The sequence below is a fragment of the Sebastes fasciatus genome, chromosome 7 (assembly GCF_043250625.1).
Source record: "Sebastes fasciatus isolate fSebFas1 chromosome 7, fSebFas1.pri, whole genome shotgun sequence".
Taxonomy (NCBI): domain Eukaryota; kingdom Metazoa; phylum Chordata; class Actinopteri; order Perciformes; family Sebastidae; genus Sebastes; species Sebastes fasciatus.
Window position 1 is genome coordinate 29,133,159 of NC_133801.1, and position 22,155 is coordinate 29,155,313.

Sequence of the window (22,155 nt, forward strand, 5' to 3'; positions counted from 1 at the left end):
AGTCCCATTCAGTGCACTCAACCCATATTTACCACCATCTCTTTCAATGTGTTGTTAATCTAAAGAAGCAGCCTGTTGCTTGATGGAAACTCATCTCAAAAATGTAAAAAAAAATTAAAAAAAAATGTTTGGACTGGATGACATTAACCTTCTGGTATTATTATCCCGTATTGGAGTAATATGAACAGTCCAAATAAAGTAACAAACAAAACTAAGCTATAATGTTCATTCTGGTTACGCTCACAAAACTAAACAAAAAGGATGATGTAGAATTTTATTGGATTTGTACGCCTTTACAGTGTTTGCAGCGTACTGTAGGTGCAAAGCAACAGATAAATAATAACTTTGCACCTGTTGTTTTATAATGTTATTGCTGTGGGGAGAAAAAAAATGCTTTTATTTCATGTTCAATCAGAACAAAAACCAAATGAACACTGTCACCACTAATCATAGAATGACATGCCTACTTTCCCTCCCGAGTATTCAAAATATGAAAATATTAGAGCTGTTTAAAAAAAAACAAAAAACTGTTTTCTTTCTAACTCAATGCTTCACAAACACAACTGACACATTCAGAACCAAAATAAAATGTACACAAAGCCTATAGACCAATCTTAAATTACAAATCAACAAATATAGATTTCAACAGAAGTAACTTTAAGTTAATAGCTGTACATGTTTGGTGATATGTTCAGATCATAAATAAAAACTACAGGAACAACATGGCTTCTTCTTCCTCTGTGTTTCTCTCACACAGCTCTTCTTCTTCGTCTTGTAACTCTTTAATACAACGTGTGCCGCTCCGGTATGGTGTGAAGAAAGTGACATTTAATTCAAAAGAGAAACCTTTCACATTTCTGTAGTAGCAGTGTCCTCCTTCCCAACATGCACCTGCATCATTACATCCCCGTGTCAGCAAAGCATTTGCAACAGTTGCACAGCAATACAGCGATTTAAATGGATTCAATTATATTACTGGTCTGCAGATCAATAAGAAACAGGAAGATGTGAAGATGGTCGTTCTGAGCTCTCTTTGTTTTCGCAAGCTGGCTTACACGGACGCAAGCATCATTTAGTCTGAAGTGCTCAGAATGCTCTTTAAATTTATAGTTTGACATTTTTGGAAATATGCATATTTCTTGCCGAAACTTAGACGAGAAGATTGAAAATCTATCTAATGTTTTTGTATCAATGTTCCTGGTGGAGGTTCCTTGTAAACAAACAGAAGTTATATTTACATTCAGTGTTATTCACCAAAATGCAAATTGTGTGTATTTTTGAGATCTAACGAATGTGCTGAATGTATTTCCTTCCTCATAAAACATTCGCAAAGATGATTTTTGAGGTGCTATTTAAAATCCAGCATCCTTGTTCACTAGTCGTGTCTAGAAGGGATCCCGCAAATTGCAAAAAATCTGATCCGAGATCTGCAGAAGCTTGCAAAAACTCTCGCCAGACTCACTGCCCGACGACCTATCCTAACCTTAACTATTCAAGATCAATACCTGACCTTAACTATCTCACGAGAGTCTCCCCAGTTTGCTGGTTCCCTTCTAGTCACTACCATGTTTACTAGCTAGCAGTCTTCTTCTTCTTCTGTCTTTGTTGGCACATTGTTGCATATCTTGGTGTGTTACCGCCTCCTGCAGATCAGTGGAATAGTGTGAAACCAGCAGTGATGGGGGAGTAACGTGCTGAGACAATTTCTTGGTCGCTTAGAATGAGCCCCTTCATATCTACATAGGGAGCGGGTTCTCTTCACAGAGTCCACCATGTTGCTCCGCCATGTTTCTACAGTAGCCCAGAGCGGACAAACCAAACACTGGCTCTAGAGAGAGCCTTTAGTGTGTTTACGTTGCCCAAAAGCCACCATAGTTCTTTGATACGCTTGTGAAACTGCGGTAACGTGAGCCACAGAGTGCAAAACCAGCCACCGTCTGACTTCCGTTGCTCCTATAGTAGTGTTATTATGGTGAGGATGGCCTCTGAGCGAGGCGAACGGCGTTATCACGGTTTTGCACTCGGTGGCTCACGTTACCGCAGTCTTGGAAAGGGAGGAGTGAGCGGAGGGATATTCAATCTGCAACCTCGCCGCTAGAAGCCAACAAATCCTACACACTGTCCCGTTAAGGTGTACTTTTAGGGGAGAATCTTGCTGATGACAATTGAAACTTGACTTTAATGCTATTAAAGCGAATTACTGGAGCATGCTGAATGAGTTTGCTGAAAGGTTATTATGGAATTTTTGCCCAATGATGACAAAAATATACTGCCTACTGCCACTTTAATTCCAACAGGCACTCACAACAACACAGTCATTCAATCAACGGAACAGTTTTCAAAGCTGCATTATACGCACGTCTTAAATGCAGTCAACACCTGAGATACAGAGCATAAATTCTTGCATGCTGTTAATATTTTTTGCTTGTAACATCTGAAAAAAAGGTTTATAAATAAATAAAAATGCAACTGGAAGACATTTCTTTTCCCAAAATATGATTATTTACAGCTACTCTGAACCCTTGAACAACATTTAACCAACGCACACTAAAAATGTGCGAATCAAGAAGCTACTGTATGATTGTCAATAGTGCAGGTTGTGCTGTTAAAGTTTTTTGTTTTTTTACATACACTACATGAATGGCAAAGACATTGCTGTACTGGAAGTGCTACTAAAATAGAGACAACATGTGGGGCCACATTATGTGGGTAGCGTCAGGAAAGTCCCTGATGAAGACTTCTTGAAGACAGAACTGATATGTTTCCCTCAGCCACGGAAGTAGAGCAAGCAGGGCAAATGTGTGGTGAAGAGGAAATGCTGCTGGGATCTGTGCAGGAAAGCAGTACTGTTAACACGACCTTTACAAATTCTCAACAGTCTCATTCAAAATTGTGTGAACTAAGCACAAACTCAAATGCAAATCAGATGTATTGTGGACACAAATTATGCAAACTATTAGTTACGATTGGCCTGCAACTGCCACTTTTTCACTCAACTCCAAGTCAAATGCCACTCTATCAACCCATTTAGGATATAATGTGAATTACACACTAGAAAACACAAATGCTGAGACAACTTTGTTATTAGATTCTTAATATTAGTGGGGATGATAAAAAAACGCCACGTTCTTAAAAAAAGTCAAAATGGTTTGAAGAAGAATTCTACGGAAGCCCTGAGTGGCAAGCGAGAATTTTTTTTTTCTGGTTATCCATTTTCTAAATCTTAGCTAAATTATTTTCTCTCCTGTGTTTATGACTTGTTTTGCCAGTATAATCTTTCAATAAGTTCCTTTTTTTTCTTCTGTGAAACAGGTGGATCTTTTTTTTTTTGGCAGATTTTTCAAAGTGTTTGTTGCTGTAATACTTATTTTGACCACCAGAGTGCACCACTACCCCATGTTCTTAATAGGACTAAGCATTCAAGTGAGTTTTAATTTCTTCATGCACTCTAAACCCAAGGTACATATAGACCATTTCAACAGCACTGCATTTCTAAAAAAGAAGAAGAAGAAAAAAAAGGAACTTTGAAAGATTATCCGTATCCTCTGTAAAAAGATGTTGGATCTAATCTCAGAGTAAATCTGATTCATGCTAATGTTAGCATGTAAACATCTTTCATGTTTGCATGATGACATGCTAAAAACATGTGCTAAACCTAATGTAAACACTGGCTTGCTTAGGCCTACATGGGTATGCTAATTTTAGCAATGTACACATTTAATTAAATTAAAAATGTGTACATTTTGTATGTTAACATACTAATACAGCGACCTGAATGTGGTCAGACACAGCTAACGTTTAACGTTAGCTAGCTAAGTTCAACCAGTTATCAAGCTATGGAACTAAAACTTTCTGGCTTAATAAAATATAAACATTTTTCACTGAAAATTAACTTAACTGACAAGTTAAAAACTTAAGAACCTGAGTCATCCTAGCTGAAAATACCAGTTGCTAAAATCTCAACTTCTGCGCTTTTGCTTGGCATTACTTCAGTGTCACACTACTACTATAGTCCTGTGTATTTCATGTAATACATTCATACTGGTAAGAAATTTACTTTTCGTACTCGTCATACACAGAGCACACTGTTAAATATGTTATAAAATGTGCTAATTTCACAAAATTTTCAGAGACTGGGATGACACTAATGGTGTCTCTATTCAATTGTCGAGCGAATTTTAGGTGAATTTTGGAAAAGTCACAAAAAAGAAATGCAAATTAGGCGTGTTTTTAACTTGTTTCGAGTGAATGAACTCCGCTACGCAAAGTCAGAAATTTGTGCTGTAGGCTACGCTTTATGCATGGCAGTAAACAGAGTAGAAGAAGTAGAGGTTGCCAACCGGAAACAAAACTAGTCCATCTACCGTGACGAGAGAAACCATCTACGAGAGAAAAACGGAGAGAGATCTTCAGGAATTTTGCGCAATTCAGTAAGTTTGATCGAATTTTGCCGTTTCCATACAGCTTTTCTAATGCGTTTCTTCAAAAATGCACACAAAAGTATGTTTATGGAAGGCTAATGTCTAAACACAGTCCAGCTGGATTTCAGTGAGAGCTCTCCCACACAGTGCAGCCAACACCCATACTTACCCAAACTAACTTCTCTCTTATTCTTGCAAAGAAAATAATGCAATGACATTTGAGAGTGGAATTTTGCTAAATCATTGTTGACACCAGAGTCAGTCAGCGCAACCGAACCATTCATCGGCTGGGACTCGTCTCCTCATCTTCAGGCAGCAAGCTTCTTCAGACCGTCACTGCTAAAAGCCACCAGCTGTGTTAAGAGGCTGAAAAGAGAAAGGTTCCAGTATGTTGGGGTGCACTGGTCTGAATCTTGTTACTGCAGTCAGTGGGGAGGAGAGCGGAGCACAGTTTGATCAGTTTGGACGGAGTTCAGATCACATGTCATTCTTGCAGAAGTGTCTCCCTCCAGTCAAAGGAGTGGTTTGGTCCATGTGTGAGGGGGAGGATGGGAGGGTCCACTAACTGCCAAACCCCCGTGTCTCCCTGCTCCTCACAGGAGCAGAAGCCCAGGTAGGGGATCTGAGGACCAAGCAGAGGAATTTATAGTTAGTTTGAGAAGAAAGTCACGGAAATTCAAGGCTTTTTGGATGAGATTTTGCATCTTGTGGCACAAACAATAACATTGTTTCATCATTTGAAAATGATGATAGATCAATTTCAATATTGTCTAGGTTACTAGGAGTGGATTTGCTTTTTGTGAATTGATTTTTTATTTGGCGTACATGTTAAATATTTCAAAATTTGGACATTACAATTCCGTCATGGTGGCAAAGACATTTTTGATCATGGTCCACTGGTAAATACAAACTACTACTACTACTATTCCCAAAATTACAGTAATGATGCAACATTCATATGTTGTTATATGGAACACAATCAAAACAACTATATGGAAATATATTAAGGCCTCATCACACAGTTGGTTGAGGGCAGTGATTGTACAATGTCTGTTTTCATGCGATTAATTACGATTAAATATTAAACTAGTAAAATTAATTTTATGTTGTAGCACGTTCAGTCATCTAGTCGTTGGACATCTTTTTTTCCCCCTTTAGGTGACAAATAAAATATGCTCAAGTACGTTTTTGAGCCCTTTTTTCGTTGGTGCTAAAGATTCACTAAAAGCACCTTTCATTTGGAGTCTACTGGTTTAGGTGAATAAAAACTTTTTTGAACGATTGTACAACTTGGTTTGAGTTTGATTTGTTTTTGTTCTTTCATTTATACACATGGATTCCTTATATCTGTGGAATTTCAAGTATAAACACACCCATGTTTTTGCACATCCAGCCAGAATGGGCATGGGGAGAGGAACTGAGGAAACCAGATGGAAGTAATGATGGATGGAAAGGAAAGTGGGATGTATTAAAGAAAAAAGAAATCAGATGGACTAGAAGATAAAAAAAAAAAAAGTATGCAGTGAACAGACCTTTCGGACTACTTGGATGAAGTCCTTGGCGCTCTGTGGGCCGCGGCCCTGCAGCTGCCGTGTGCAGGCCTCTAAGGAAGAAGCGTGGGCTACAATCAGCACGTTGTTTCCTGCGGAGAGTGGGAAACCCAGGCGGGATGCAACATCAGCCGAGGACAAACACAACGAGCATGTAAAACAATGAAGTTCAGCTACACAGGCTCAACAGACGCTCCTGGAGCTCTGCTGCGTGTCTCTTACCAGTGTTTTTGCAGTCTGACAGGATATCTTTGGTCACTTGGTAGCTCCGGCTCATGTAGTTCTCGTAGGGCTCAGACACAGTGAGCTTGCTGACTGGGATCAAAGGTCTAAGGACAAAAACAAGTATTAGAAAGCCAATGGCACATATAAAAACTGAGTTGCAGTTGTTTTTATAAAAAACTATAAAACTTGAGTGCCTTGGAGGTGGAAGTGCACTGTGGTTTGGGGTTGTTGTTTCCAGTTAAAAAGATCAAATTCAACAGCAGTCGTCAAACAGACAAGTACAAACTATCTACAACTACTTTGCCACAGAGGACGTCTCTGCAGGGCCGGCAGAGTGGATAAACAGCACAGCTACAGCTGCAGGTAGTGCATGTAAACTGTGCAGATATGTTACAGTATATATACTAGGGCTGTCAATTGATTCAAATATTTAATCGTGATTAATCGCAAATTAATCACACATTATTTATCTGTTCAAAATGTACCTTAAAGGGAGATTTGTCAAGTATTCAATGCACTTATCAACATAGGAGTGGGCAAACATGCTTTTTTTATGCAAATGTATGTATATATTTATTATTTGAATTGAATTAACAACACAAAACAATGATGAATATTGTCCAGAAACCCTCACAGGTACTGCATTTAGCATAAAAAATATGCTCAAATCATAACATGGCAAACTGCAGCCCAACAGGACACAACAGCTGTCAGTGTGTCAGTGTGCTGACTTGACTATGATTTGCCCCAAACCGCATGTGATTATCATAAAGTGGGCATGTCTGTAAAGGGGAGACTCGTGGGTACCTGTAGAACCCATTTTCATGCACATATCTAGAGGTCAGAGGTCAAGAGACCCCTTTGAATATGGTCATGCCAGTTTTTCCTCGCCAAAATGTAGTGTACGTTTGGAGCGTTATTTAGCCTCCTTTGCGACAAGCTAGTATGACCTGGTTTACTTCGGCTTTCTAGTTTCTTCTGATGCCAGTATCGTCACTCTAGCTTTAAAACTGAGCCCGCTATAACCTAAAAATTGCAAGTTATGTTAATGTGTTAAAGAAATTAGTGCCGTTAAAACAAATTTGCGTCAACGCGTTATTATCACGTTAACTTTGACAGCCCTGGCATATGCACATTATACTGTACTGTAACAAATTTGGGTGCTGCAAATGTATGGCACACAACACCCAAAACAGATAAGGGATGTTAAAAAGAGGAACAAGAAACAGAAGTAATATTTGAACATGCTTTGGATTCTTTTTTTTTAAATGAAGACCCCTGGGCTCTGTATGCAGTAATGTTGTGTGACTCATCACTCTACACACACAGAGGAAGAACTGGAAATTGACTGTCTTGTTTCTGTACGTTAGAGAGGCAAACAGAGAAAAAAAGTGCAAAGAGCAAGCAAAGGATTTATAATGACACAGGTAGAAACCTACAGTATGGTCAATGTGCTGAATTGTGGCCAGACTGTTACAGGGATAGACAGCGGTAGTGTCTATAATGTGAATTCTTGGATGTTAAATGTTTATCTGCAATTTTCTATAGTGGGCACAGTAATATTTGTCATTAAAGCGTACTGAAGTAGCACATCATATCACATGGTTGAGCTATATTTGAGACAAATATTTGAGGACTGCTTTAATTTAAAGGGGACCTGTTTTAATTTTGTGCTTTTTCCCTTTTCTTTAGTGTTATATATTTGTTTGTGCATGTAAAAGGTTTGTAAAGTTATAAAGTCAACGCCAAAGGAAGTTACTCTCCCCCACAGAAACACTGCTCCTGAACTGCCTGAAACGTCCCGCTTCAAGTTCCGCCTTTTCTTCCGTAACGTGGTGATGTCACAAAAGTAACACATTTTGCCTAGTGGCTAGTTTGGCACGCCTTCAAACAAAAACTAGTTTGAGTGGAGCTGGAGCTGAGTCCGAAGAGTTTGGTACGGTTGACCAATCACAACAGTAGGCCAGCTGACCAATCAGAGCGGACCGGGCAGGAGCTCAAACAGAGCGTTTCAGACAGAGGGTGAAAAGAGGTGCTGCAGCACAGTCGGTATGAGAAAAATAAAGTGTTTTTTGAACATTAAAGCTTGTAAACATGTTCTAGTAGAAACCCCAAATACAAGTATGAACCTGAAAAATAAGCATTATATATCCCCTTTAATAAAGTCAACAATATAATCATGCTATTTTCAATAATTTGTTGTTCTGAATTACTCATCAAGTGTTTTGTGTAATTCCTGTAATGTAATAATTTCATGTAATTACTTTGTTAAACAGACCAGACCTACTTGACCGTACATGTAATTAAGATCTCTCCCTCTTTCACGTGAACGCGCTCAGAGCCGGATCAGTGAACTCAGCTACAGATCCAGTTGATAACCAGCTTTGTGATGCCAGCTTTATCCAGTTTCACTGATGTTAGGGTCAGTGAAGAGAGCCAGATCGTGTTGATTTGTGAACAATTGAGATCGCTACACACTTTCCAACAAATGCCACATTAAAGATAGGGTGGACGATGTTGGAAAGCTAGCATAATTTGAAAGTAGCCTCGCCTCAGGAGCTCCCCCCTCCCCTCGGGGCTCCTTCCAAGGCAACGCCCCCCCGCCCCACACACCCACATGCATGAGCACCGCTGCATCGTAACTACTTCACAGACACAGAGCAGAGAGAGGACCTCAACTCAACAACGCTACATGACAAGTAACCGCGGCAGTGCTACTGCAGGGCTGAGTTTTCTCTTCCATTCTCCAGTAAACGTGCGGTGGCAACGCGCTTTGAGTTCAGGCTGGTGCACGCCAAGGGTAGAGTACGAGCAGGGAGGCAGGGAGGCATCTGATTGGTTCTTTCCAAGCGGACTGCGAGGCAGTGATTGGTAGACGTTTTTACAGGATTACAGCACCGGTCCTTTTTCAGAGCTCATCAGTAATGGATCACTGTCGGGGTGTAAAGACCATTTCAACCAATATAACAAATAATATATACTGGAGAACATCGTCAACCCCGCATTTAGGTATGAACTTAGATAGAGTCTTTAAGATGCTCGAGCCAAAAATGCAAGATCATTTGTATGTAGTGATGTTTGGATCACCTGTATGTTGTGTCCACACTGAAGTGGGCTGCAGCCAGGTCAGTGGGAGGTATCCATGCAGGCAGGGAGTTCCCAGAAACCCACTTGGTCCATTCAAAAAGCCCCGGTTCCACTCGCACCTTCAGCTTCCCGTCCTGCTGCAGACCTGTTTACACCGACACAATTCATTAGAGCTCATCTTGAAAGTAAAAGAAAATCCAGTGATATTTTCTGGAGGAGACTCTTGTTACCCTTCAGGATGTTCTGTGCAGTCTGAACACAGCGCAGAGAGGGAGAGCAGTACACAAAGTCGATCACTGTGTTACTCTCTAGTAGGGCCTCACCTGAAAAAAGCACATTATTAAGCAAACAAAATGACACCAGGTGCAGTGCATCATTTAGATCTATATCGGCTACGTACCCACTAGTCGAGCCTGTGTGGATCCAAACACAGTGATGGGAGCGTCCATGTCATAATCTCTCTGTCCTCCCCACAGCGGCAAACTGGGAAGCATGTTCAGATTGGAACGTACATATCTACCTGCAGAACAACAACAAAAAGCACACATTCTCAAATGTAAGGTGGTTTCTTTAAAGTGCAGTGAGAGGGAGGAACGTTTTTGACTCATTCATATTGTCTCAACCTTCGATTCTCACCTTTACTGTCCGAGCAGAGGGAGAGCCAGTGTTTGCCAAAGACCACATCCATCCTCTCACCGTGCCGACAGACAAAAAGTGTCCGCTTTGGCTGCCGAGAGTGACTGCCACTAATCCGCAGGACCTGCTGGGAATATCAGTAAATTGCTTTGTGAAAATGTGCATAATAGGGCTGTCAAGGTTAATGCGATAATAATGGCTTAACGCAAATTCGTTTTAAAGCCACTAATTTTTTTTAACGCATTAACACAGTTTGCAATTTTTAAGTTGTAGCGGGCTCGGTTTTAAACCTAGAGTGGAGATACTGGCATCATATGAAGCTAGAAAACCTAAGGAATCCATTGGTATGCTAAATTTTGTCGAGGAAAAACTGGCATAGCTTTTTATTCAAAGGGGTCCCTTGACCTCTAACCTCCAGATATGTGAATGAAAATGGGTTCTATGGGTACCCACGAGTCTCCCCTTTACAGACATGCCCACTTTATGATAATCACATGCAGTTTGGGGCAAGTCATAGTCAAGTCAGCACACTGACACACTGACAGCTGTTGCTACCTGTTGTTGGTTTGAGTTTGCAATGTTATGATTTGAGCACATTTTTTATGCTAAATGCAGTACCTCTGAGGGTTTCTGGACAATATATGTCATTGTTTTGTGTTAATTGATTTCCAATAATAAATATATACACACATTTGCATAAAGCAAGCATATTTGCCCACTCCCATGTTGATAAGAGTATTAAATACTTGACAAATCTCCCTTTAAGGTACATTTTGAACAGATAAAAAAATGTGTGATTAATTTTCAATTAATCGTGATTAACTATGAGCAATCATTAATCATCACAGATTAATAATGATTCAATATTTTAATCGATTGACCTAGTGCATACATTTTTTATATTATTTTAGGCATGTATTTCACATATATGATGGCTGATGCAGAGACTGGAAATGGGGAGAGAGAGAGAGAGAGAGAGAGGGGGGGGGGGGGGGGGGGGGGGGGGGTATGACATGCAACAAAGGTCCCGAGGCTGGAACCGAATGCGGGACACAATGTGGAATGCGCTGTAACCCTTCGCCTACCAAGGTGCTCTGCATACATGTTAAATTCTAATTATTAAAAAAATATTTTATATATTTATTTATCTAACATTAATATAATATAATATAATTTATTTAATATTATTTCTCATCATGTGAATTTAGAAAAAAAACAAACAAACAAACAAACAAACAAACAAAACAATGTACCTGCATTGGATGACAAATGAGGCTGAGGGTGGGGGTGTCTCCAGGACTGGTGTTATCGGAGCGTCGGCCGTCCAGCAGCCCATCAAACATCCCTCTCTCCTTACTGGTCTTGTCACTGGGCCCACAGCTGAAGAACGAATGGGAGCTGTGGTGGACAAGCAGAACAGACATCTGGTATCATCCGGTAAGATAATTTCTTTCTCTTGGCAATTAAGAAAAGCTGATCCAAGGAGTATGTTGGCTAGAGCTAAACAACTTTTTGATATCTGCAACTCATCCAAAATAATATAATTACTGGCAGAGTCAAACATTTGCAAATAAGGAGCTTTATTCATTCAGCACAAAATAAATAATAATAATAAAGCTTCCTTTTAGAGCTGATATTATGCTTATTGCAGATACATATACATGTATATCGCTATTGTTGTATATGTCGCATGATAAGTAAAAATAAATTGTAGCACAGTGTCTCCATTGAATAAAAAGATGAATCAAAATCAAGAGGGTTCGTCCTCGGGGGAGAATGAATGTGTTCAAAATGGCACTCAGACAGTTCAATTTTGGTATTTCTTGTGTACAAGCGGACATTTTGATCGAGTGGTTGCATTAAAAAAGGTCAAGGGGTCACCATAATTACCAGGATCACCCTCTGGGACCAAGACTATCCACACTGAATTGTTTGGTAATCAAAAATGTTGATCCTTTTTTTAAATCTGTGTATCTTTTTGGGGTAATTAAAACCCCATCTTGTGCCAGTGTGAGGTGCTCTGCTCACCCATGGAAGACCCAGGTGTCGGACTCATCGGCAAGGCTGACGTAGTTCTCAGGCAGCAGGCCGGACAGCCCGGAGGCCAGCGAGGTCCCGTACACCCAGCCCTCACTGGTACTGCTCTGATCCACCGGAGACATGAAGACGAAATCGCCAGGAACCAGCTCCAGCTCGTCCTCGTTCTGAGGCATGTAGGGGTACATCACCCGCAGGGTCTGCACAGGCGTGACAATTATTGGCTGACTTATTGACATTGAGAGGAAATAATCATGTTGTGATGCTGTGACTTCTAAACATGCATTGTTAGTATGACTATTAGCCACCTCATGGTTTGCAAAACGAATGTCCCGGGAGAACAGGACGGCCAGCCAATCACAGCCTAGCTTGACTTCGATGCCCTTGGCCAGTTTCTCCAGTGAAGGGAGGTGATTGGTGGGGAAGTTGTAGGCCAGAGTTACATGGAGCTGCTTCTTATGAGGCTCCACGTGGACCTCTAGGAGTTGAAAAAGGAGACAGGACTTTGTTTTACGTAGTACAGTATGTCACACCAACAATTCACCATAAGAAAAATCTTTTGTTATCTAGTGCACTGCACAAAGCGTCGGAGAGTAAAACCGACAACGCTCAACATTTCCACATCAGACTTGGATGACACGCTCTAATCTGTCTCTTTACCAGAAACAGAAGTATGACAGAGCATTAGCGCTAACACCGCGGCTCTAATCTGATTTGGCACTTAGCTGCCTGAAATACTGTTTGGCAGTCAGTCTCATTTTCGCCCGTGTTTAAAAAAAAGTCACAGTGACAGATTGAGTGAGTGCTTTAATAACCCGACATGACCGCCATCCTGACCAATCACTTACTGCCACTGCTGGAAAAGACAGCTGGTCAACACACATGACACGGTGATGAACTGATGCAGAGCAGTGATGAAGAAAGATGGGACAGATAGAAGGAAAGACATGCAGCTAAGACCCTGAACATGCTCCAAACCCAGGGCATTGTGGGTATATGGTGTGTGTGCTTGGGGTTCCTACCTGCCTTCCTGGCGGCCTCTGTTGCGAAGTCGGCCGCAAACTGCTTGAGGACGTCGGCCACCTGTTCCTCCACGAAAAGGCCGATGAAGTTGGAGGACGTGTAGAGCTCTAGAGGCAGCGGGCTGGGAAATCGACCCCGCCACTGCTGGACGGAGGCCTGGAGGGCCTCGCATAGAGCTTCTACTTTGTGGTCTGCACACTGTGTGGAAGTTAGGAAGGGTGCTTGCTTTATCTTTCTGTTAAAAGTAATGGCTCTTTGTCATTCAGACAGACATTCAGACTGGTGTCCGCTACGTAAAAGATTGTTACAGATTTATTACAGACATGACAGGACGTTTAGTAAGCGTGTTAAACATTGTGACCACTGCTGTGGTCTTTATGTTAGTCTGGTGGCTAATTCAGACACAGGCTGTGTTCAAAGTGTAACAAAACTACAGTATGTCCCACCATTGCTGTTGTGACTTTGCACCACAGTCTCACAGCATTTCATGAAATAGTCATAAAATTGTATGTATTTGATTCGTGTTCATAGACGCAAATTTCCCTTTTTTTTCGTGACACTCAGCACGACTTTCAACAACAGATTTTTCATGCATTTTCCTACGAATGTCCAGCAACACGTAACGCACATGTCAATTTCTACTCCAGTTTTTTCAAAATAAAACTATTTAGTTAGGTTTAGAAAAAGATCGACTTGGTAAGGCTTAGGCAACAAACTACTTTGTTAGATTTAGGAATAGATCGACTTGGTTAGGGTTAGGCAACAAACAACTTAGTTAGGTTTCGGAAAAGATCGCACTTTGGGTTAAAATAACACTGGAAGTGCTGTAACTTAAGTACGGAAGTTACATGTCAAATAAATCAACTTTGACTTGTGGTTTCACACGGGACACGAACACCAGTCTCCTGGGCGAGGCCCACCCATCCATCCGGACCTCCTTCCTACGTGGCATTCACTGCTCTCTATATACTTCCTGGTATTACAATTACGTTCATTACTAATGAATTGATTTTGTGCTGACCATCAGGAAAAAAAATGGGAAATTTGTGTCTATGTGTACGAATCAATACATTCAATTTTATGACTATTTTATGGCTGGACTTTACGTAAAGTGACTCGGCTGCTTATTCAGATGCCAAATTGACATCACATTAACGTAATGAGGTGCATGCCTGAAAGAGGCGTTACACACAAGTGTGAAGAAAAGAATCATGCAACCAGACTCCAACTGATATTTATTTACTCTGTCTGGGGAATGAGCTCAGAACCTTTGATGACATTTAACCATCCACCTTAAATAAAACCGTCCAACTCACCATGAAGAACTGGCAGAGGGTGATGTGGGGGAAAATGTTGTGGGCTTTGTTTTTGCCACAAGTGACCCGGCTCTGTTGCCAGAAGTGGGAGAGCTGGTTCTGTAGTGGTCCGCTGGGTCGCAGGTAGAGGACAAACTCTCTGGGCAGAGGGTCGTCCAGGAACGGGTCATCCACATGGGAGAAGAGCCTGGGGAGAGATGGAGGTAAATGGAACCAAGCAAAAGTCTCAGGTCTACTGTTGCTGTGAGGACAGTGTCCTAGGGCTGTCAAAGTTAAGGCGATAATAACGCCCTAACACAAATTGGTTTTAAAGACACTAATTTCTTTAACGCATTAATGCAACTTGCATTTTTAGGTTGTAGCGGGCTCAGTTTTAAAGCTAGAGTGAAGATACTGGCATCATGTGAAACTAAGAAGAAGAAACCTAAGGAATCCATTGGTACCAACCAGGTCATACTAGCTTGTCGCGAAGGATACTAAATAACGCTCTCAACTTACGCTAAAACTGGCATGGCCATTTTCTAAGGGGTCCCTTGACCTCTGACCTCAAGATATGTGAATGTAAATGGGTTCTATGGGTACCCACGAGTCTCCCCTTTACAGACATGCCCACTTTATGATAATCACATGCAGTTTGGGGCAAGTCATAGTCAAGTCAGCACACTGTCTGTTGGTCTTGAGTTTGCCATGTTTATGCTAAATGCAGTATCTGTGAGGATTTCTGAACAATATTAAAAACATAAAACAATGACAAATATTATTTGTCATTGTTTTGTGTTGTTAATTGAGTTCCAATAATAAATATATACATACATTTGCATAAAGCACGCATATTTGCCCACTCCCATGTTGATAAGAGTATTAAATACTTGACAAATCTCTCTTTAATGTACATTTTGAGCAGATAGAAAATGTGTGATTAATTTGCGATTAATCGACAGCCCTACAGTCTTCACATAATGCTTTAATTTTTCTATGTTTGTGTTTCACAGTTTTCAAGAAATTGAATCTGGGATTCAGTCTTAGGTACTTCATGAAACTCTTTACTGTTTAATTAATTGAATTTGTTGCCATTGAGAGTGAATTTTTCAAGAGACCAGATCACAAAAAAAATTAGAGGGCTGCTCAAAAGAAATCAATACAGAAAATCATTAATTATCAATAATATACACAGAATATAACATTCCTACTGTTTACAACTCTTCTACAGCAGAGGGCAGTATAACACACATTTCCCCCTGACTTGTGATGGAGTATACATGAATGTATGTACACATTTATTGTTTTAACTTACCAGTCACATGCTGCTTGCACACTCCGACCTCCCGTTGATACCAGAGCTTTCAGTCTGTAAAAGAGCACAACAAAAAAATCAAATTAAGTCCTCAACATCAGTGAGAACGTTCACCTCCATTTGACTCCTCTACAGTCTGATGTGTGCGCAGTAATAGTGTATGGCGAGCCAGTGCAATGCGGCAATGAGAAACCCATTGAAGTTATACTCCTGAATGAGTTCAGCAGCAGAGGAACTCATTGATCATTGAGTTTGTATCCTCAGGAGTTTCTCTGGCAGCAGATGGCAAATAAAAGGAGAACTGTTCGGGATGCGCACCTATGTGGAAACTCTGTAAACACTTAGAGATGCAAATGAGGGCCTCAAAGGAAAAAAATGAGATAATAGAAAGGTTTAAAGTTGTTGACAGAACAGAACTGCCACTGGAGCTGGGTACAAACAATTTCGTTTGAAAAAGGAAACTGGTGAATTATTCAGCGTTTCGCCGGTGTGACTGGCTGAAGTGAATATCTAAACAGAAATTTCAGCAACTCAGAGAGAAAAACACCACAATGTCAAATGGAAATGCACTTTTCTCCTCGCTCATTATTTAAAGCTTAGAGAAGACTGCATTTGCAGGAAATAGGGAACTACACTTTTCTGTCCTTGGTAAAATGATTGTCTTGTATGAGCTTTTATATCTAAACATTTGTTGAAGTCAGTAAAGTAACATTAGCTGTTTGTGTCCATCTGATTAATATACGAGTGATATTCACTCTCTTTCCAACTCTGTTTTAGTCTACACCAACTCCTGAGGGAAATATCTGGCTCTTAAGCAGCTAAATGATCCACTGTGTTCACCAGTTATAGCCTCTAACCCCCTGAGACCCGCTTTACTGTCTTTCACAGGCTGTAGCAGGTTCAGTTCAATTTTGTTAAATTTTGGCGAGGAAAAGCTGGCATGGCCACTTTCAAAGGAGTCCCTTGAACTCTGACCTCAAAATATGTGAATAAAAATGGGTTCTATGGGTACCCACGAGTCTCCCCTTTATAGACATGCCCACTTTATGATAATCACATGCAGTTTGGGGCAAATTTTGAATGCAGTATAAATGTGTTACTTTCACCTCTTCTAAAAATGATGTGTTTGAATATTTCTGCATACTGAGGTCCCTAAACAGTCTTGGAATTGCATAAATTGGGTATTACTATAGAGCTGAGACTCTTGTGGATTCAATTGTATTCATTTGTGATGATGTTAGTCCCCATACTGTAGTAGCCATTTCATTGTAGTGAGACCATTTTTTTAAACTTGACCTTACTGTACCTCTAGGGTAATCACAGCCTCATGAAACTTTAAAGCCACTAACTAGAGACCTAGAGCATTCCTAGGTATGTTGAAATAGGGGGGTTTCTGAGCAGTTTCCAGAACAGAAATGCTCGCCATCCAATCACCGAAAAATGCAATCCTTGCAGAAATCTCTAAATGTCAAAAGTTTGTAATACCAAATCCCAGCATGGCTTTTTTTTTTATGGTGTTCCTCAAGGTCTTGATGTCTTAATGTAATCTTAGAGCTTTTTCTCTGAAAACAGTTGCCTGCTGCTGGAAACGAGGTTGATAAGATGGTGAGTTTGAACCATACAGTAAAGTTGGAGGCCTTAACACCAAAACAATGAGATTAAAGACACTGAAACTCTCTGTAGAGCAAAACTGCACTAAATGAAATCAGGATCTTCCGTGTCCGTGCATAATTGTGGCTTGACCGCGCGCAGCATCAAAACGTCTATGTAAGTATAATATCATTATTTCAATTGTGGTGAAAACCGGGACAATTTGTTAGTGACTGTTGAAAACGGGACATTTGAGTGTTTTACAGATATGTGTCGGGACTCGGGACACATCAGCTTGAAACCGGTACAGTCTGGTCACTGTACGGTAGACAAAAGGTAACAAAACCGCAATGATTCTTCTTCTTTCAGGTGATAATACACTAAAGTTAACACACTTATTATTATTATTATTATTATATTTCTGCCAGTAGATCCCCCTAAATGTGACACACCGTTCGTTCAAGCAGGACATTTTTTTATAATTTTTTTATTTCCGCTCCCACCCTGTGATCGGAAAGATCAGAGTGTGTCAATGAGTAATTTATGTCACACCAAGAACTGAGAAAGACGAAGTGTGAGCAACGCACAGATTACTGGCCAGCAAAGTCTGGGGGCAGAACAACAATAATGGATGGCGAGTCAGAGGAGGTGTCAGTTCCTCGTAAGCTCGCTCAACGCAACGGGTAGGATGATACATAGCATGTGCAGGAAGACATTAGCATAGATTCCTCTCTTAAGAAGGACTCTTGTTGATGACTCCTCTTAACCATAACGTGGGACGCCCAGTTACTTGTCAAAGGGTTATTTGTACATTTGAAGTGTGTTATGTCTTCAGTGAAGAACCTCACAGTGCATATTAAGATTTTCTAATCATGTGTTTCTGCATTCCCTGGCTGAACAATTGAAGACTGATCAGTCAGTCAGTCCCAGAAAGCCAAACACTTTTCACAACCCCTCAAAAGAGAGCAGTGTGAATGCTGGACTAATTGGCTTCAAACAGCTTTCTGATGAAGACATTTAAGTCCCGATTTCACCAAACTAACAAAGGTTGCAGCTCACGATGAAGGCAGACGCCTCGGTTCTGATTTTGCCATGGCAATCGCACGTGTTTTAATTAGCCGGGATGCGTAATGCATTAACAGAGATTAAAGAAGCACAGAGAACGTCGATTTCCTTCCATTCACGCCTCCGTCCTTACCTCAGCAACACCTGGAGGCTTGGCTGATAAGCAGGAGAAGGAAAAAGGCAGATCAGATTATTCATATTAGAGCTGCAGAATCTAATTAGCTGCCACTCAGAAGATAAGAGCTCGTACATGCTAATGCGGTTTTCGTCTTTGGGGAGCAAGCTGCTTCCTCAGCACGAGAGGCATGAGATGTTGTTCCTGAGGGATGGGACGGCTGGAGCTGCTACAGAGAGGTGTGTGTATATGTGAGCATTAATGACTGCATGCTGACAATCTATTAGGATTGGATTATTATACTTCGAAGGTGGCTGCAAATGTGCTTTGATTGAAAAGCAATGATTTTTCTTGTATCTAAGAAAAGCTGAGCTGTTTTTGAAAGGCTAAACGCCAACAAATATGGACTGAATATTTCGTACCTTTTTTCAATAAATGTTGACTTTTGGACTTTACAACACTTTGGGAGTTATTGGAAATGTTTGGATCACACAAGTCAGAACAATCCTACGCAGCGACCACTGGAATCTAACACTACAAGTATAATACTAATATTAGTGTAGCCTGATCTTTATCTGCAACTGTGCAGAAATACCGAGGCTAAACAGAATGTGGCCTACTAAGTATAGCAAAAAAATATATATTTTTAAATAGTTTTATATACAGACTTTTGTATAAATTGTCTTATTATTATAAGTGGGTTATTGGGATTTTAGTTATAAATGTGCAAATCGAATTTTGACAGAGCACACAAATCTTGGCGCACCCCCTGTGATATTTTGCGACCCCTTATAAGGGGTCAGTGGTTCTCAGGTTGGGTTTATATTGTGTGCCAATAATCTGTATCATTTTGGTTTTACACTTTACCAGGTGAGCTACCGAGACGCCCCGCCTTTAACACTATTATAATAATTGTAATTTTATAAAAACTGAAAAAAGACATTACATTTTAACAGGTTGTTATTGATAAAATTGTGTGTTGAAAAGAAATCTAAAAGTATGCTTTCCCATAGAAGACTTATAAAGATGTTGATATGTGTTTGACAAATACAGGATTTTATATCAGTTTTGATATTTTTTTAATGTAACTTGATGGTGATGAATATATCTGTTTTGCCTGGAGTTTATTCTTCTCAGGTTGTAACTGCATCAGACCTTCACGGGACACTAAAACCCTCCACTGAAACCCTTACAGCGTGAATCACCTAGCAGGCAGGATAAGGTGTTTTTACAGACTCAATCTGTTTGCATATGTGTCACATCAGCAGAGGGCAAACCAGATTTTTTTTGAAACCACACTTGTACTGGAAGGTCAAAGTAAAACTGGTCTGTATACACAAATCGTATCTACTAAGACAGATTCGACTTCACCACAGTGAGCTCAGCAAGAAGCGCTTCTGACCACAACGGAGACGGGCAGAGACATCAGAGTCGGCTCAATCGTGTGGTAGCGGCTGCTCGGGTTTTATGAAGCTGCTGTGTCCCACAAGTGTAGACCTACATACCATCTCATGTGTGTGTGTGTGTGTGTGTGTGTGTGTGTGTGTGTGTGTGTGTGTGTGTGTGAGAGAATCAGAAAGAAGGAAGAGAGAGCGAGAAGCAGCGGCTGAAGGAAGCTGTTTAAGGAAGGGCCTTAAACCACGTCAGCTCACACCCACACACACCAACAAACAGTAAATCAAGTCAGAGATGGAGAACACAAAAGGAGACTCTGCCACATACTAACACCTGGATTACATTTAGCGTTAATGACGATACGATATATCTGACTGAAAGGCTTTCACAACCGTGAGAAATTACTGGAAAGGAGAAGTGGGTCCTGTGATACATATGTCATTCACTTTGTCACCGTGTTAGTCAATGTGCAAGACAAGCAGAGTGTCATTTACTGTAGATATTCACTCAAATGTCATTTTAATTTATAAGAAATAGTATTACAGACAACCATAAATATAATCCATACTGCTTAAAGGTGACAGTATCATCCCTAAACAACAGTATTATTCCATGATGTAGATGCTACGTGTCACTAGACAAGCATCGATGACCTATGAAATATGCCGTGATGACCACAGTAGTCGTTATTAGTCAGTCATAACTGAAAGCAGAGGAGACAATCTTCCTCTTGTTGGTCGTGAGAAATGTACAGTTCAACAGAAAAAGGGACTCGCTGCGTGGATGGAAAAAGTTGCTGCGTGAGAAATTACTTTAAAATATGAATTTTAAAATGATAAGTACAAAACAGCTAAATTTTCCGTCTTTTTTAATCCTTCCCCGAACCAAAACTACAGGAGCCGACAGTGTTTGCTCTAATGAACTTTAATCCTCTATAGCATTATAAGTATGATAAAGAAAAATGTAAGATCAGACTGTTATTCCATAACCAGCCACTGGGGATACACAAGCTAGTGTATTCTCAGTGCCGGTCCTAAGACAAAAGGGGAGGGTTGCATCAGGAAGGGCATCTGGCGTAAATAACGCTCCAAACTTACGCTAAATTTTGGCGAGGAAAAACTGGCATGACCATTTTCAAAGGGGTCCCTTTACCTCTGACCTCAAGATATGTAAATGAAAATGGGTTCTATGGGTACCCACGAGTCTCCATATGAGACACTTTATGATAATCACATGCAGTTTGGGGCAAGTCATAGTCAAGTCAGCACACTGACACACTGACAGCTGTTGTTGCCTGTTGGGCTGCAGTTTGCCATGTTATGATTTGAGCATATTCTTATGCTAAATGCAGTACCTGTGAGGGTTTCTGGACAATATCTGTCATTGTTTTGTGTTAATAATTGATTTCCAACAATAAATATATACATACATTTGCATAAAGCAGCATATTTACCCACTCCCATGTTGATAAGAATACTTGACAAATCTCCCTTTAAGTTACATTTTGAACAGATACAAAAATGTGCGATTAATTTGCGATTAATCGCGATTAACTATGGACTATCATGCAATTAATTGCGATTCAATATTTTAATCGATTGACAGCCCTAATGTGTGTGTGCATATATAGATAGATAGATAGATAGATAGATAGATAGATAGATAGATAGACACTTTTTTCAACGCTGATTGGATTGGATGAGCACTTAGTTTCTAAGATGTAGATGAAAAGATGGAGACAGAAAATAAGCCATAGACAAAAACATTTCTTGACATTAGGTAGGCAAATCATTAGAATATTCGTCATAGTAGATATATATAATCTCACAATGACACAAGTTATGACCAGTTCCTCACCAACCACACCCAGGAGTCACAAATGTGGTTGAGGTTGTTAGCACATATGCTGTAGATTCAAATCATACCATGATCAAATGAAAGTCTCGCAGCTCTCAAGAGTGAACATGCTGACACCTGTGAGTCTGAAAAATGGCTCCAAGGACAATCCTAAGACTCACCAAATTACAAAAATATTGTCCAGAAGCAGAAAGTACGCCATTAATCGTTGCACTAGATTCTGTATTTTCAACTTGTTTCCAAGAAAAATGTGTTCAATCATCCAGGAAGTTACAGAAAAACCTTCATCATCATCGTCAAGACTTCTCTGCCGACTTCTCTAGCCTGAGTTCATTACAACACTCTCAGAAAGACGAGAATAATAATAGCAAGGCAGAAAACATGGCGTAGTGAGACAAATGTGAGTGTCAAATATGTGAACAACACTCTGCACTTATTCTGAGGACTTCTGGGAAGATGCTCAATGAACAGATGAGTCACAACTGAATATTTGCGGCTGGCACAGCCCCCTGTTATGTCTGGTGAAAAGCAAACACTGCATTCC

General features: G+C 40.4%; 1 protein-coding gene across 2 annotated transcripts in view; it reads right to left on the reverse strand.

The window, feature by feature from the left end:
• Positions 1-260: 260 nt before the first annotated feature.
• Positions 261-22,155, reverse strand: part of ubash3bb (ubiquitin associated and SH3 domain containing Bb) — a 56,789-nt gene continuing 34,894 nt past the window's right edge. Inside the window, exons 2-14 of one of the 2 annotated variants that reach the window (XM_074640147.1) lie at positions 15,590-15,643; positions 14,296-14,482; positions 12,979-13,177; positions 12,265-12,434; positions 11,948-12,156; positions 11,173-11,317; positions 9,920-10,043; positions 9,684-9,803; positions 9,514-9,606; positions 9,284-9,428; positions 6,194-6,300; positions 5,954-6,063; positions 261-5,043 (exon numbers count right to left, since the gene is read on the reverse strand). In XM_074640147.1, the coding sequence (XP_074496248.1) occupies positions 4,906-5,043; positions 5,954-6,063; positions 6,194-6,300; positions 9,284-9,428; positions 9,514-9,606; positions 9,684-9,803; positions 9,920-10,043; positions 11,173-11,317; positions 11,948-12,156; positions 12,265-12,434; positions 12,979-13,177; positions 14,296-14,482; positions 15,590-15,643 (1,801 nt within the window). In that variant the 3' untranslated portion in view covers positions 261-4,905. Of the gene's footprint in view, positions 5,044-5,953; positions 6,064-6,193; positions 6,301-9,283; positions 9,429-9,513; positions 9,607-9,683; positions 9,804-9,919; positions 10,047-11,172; positions 11,318-11,947; positions 12,157-12,264; positions 12,435-12,978; positions 13,178-14,295; positions 14,483-15,589; positions 15,644-22,155 lie in introns of both variants that reach the window. The other variant, XM_074640145.1, reaches the window with a different exon arrangement.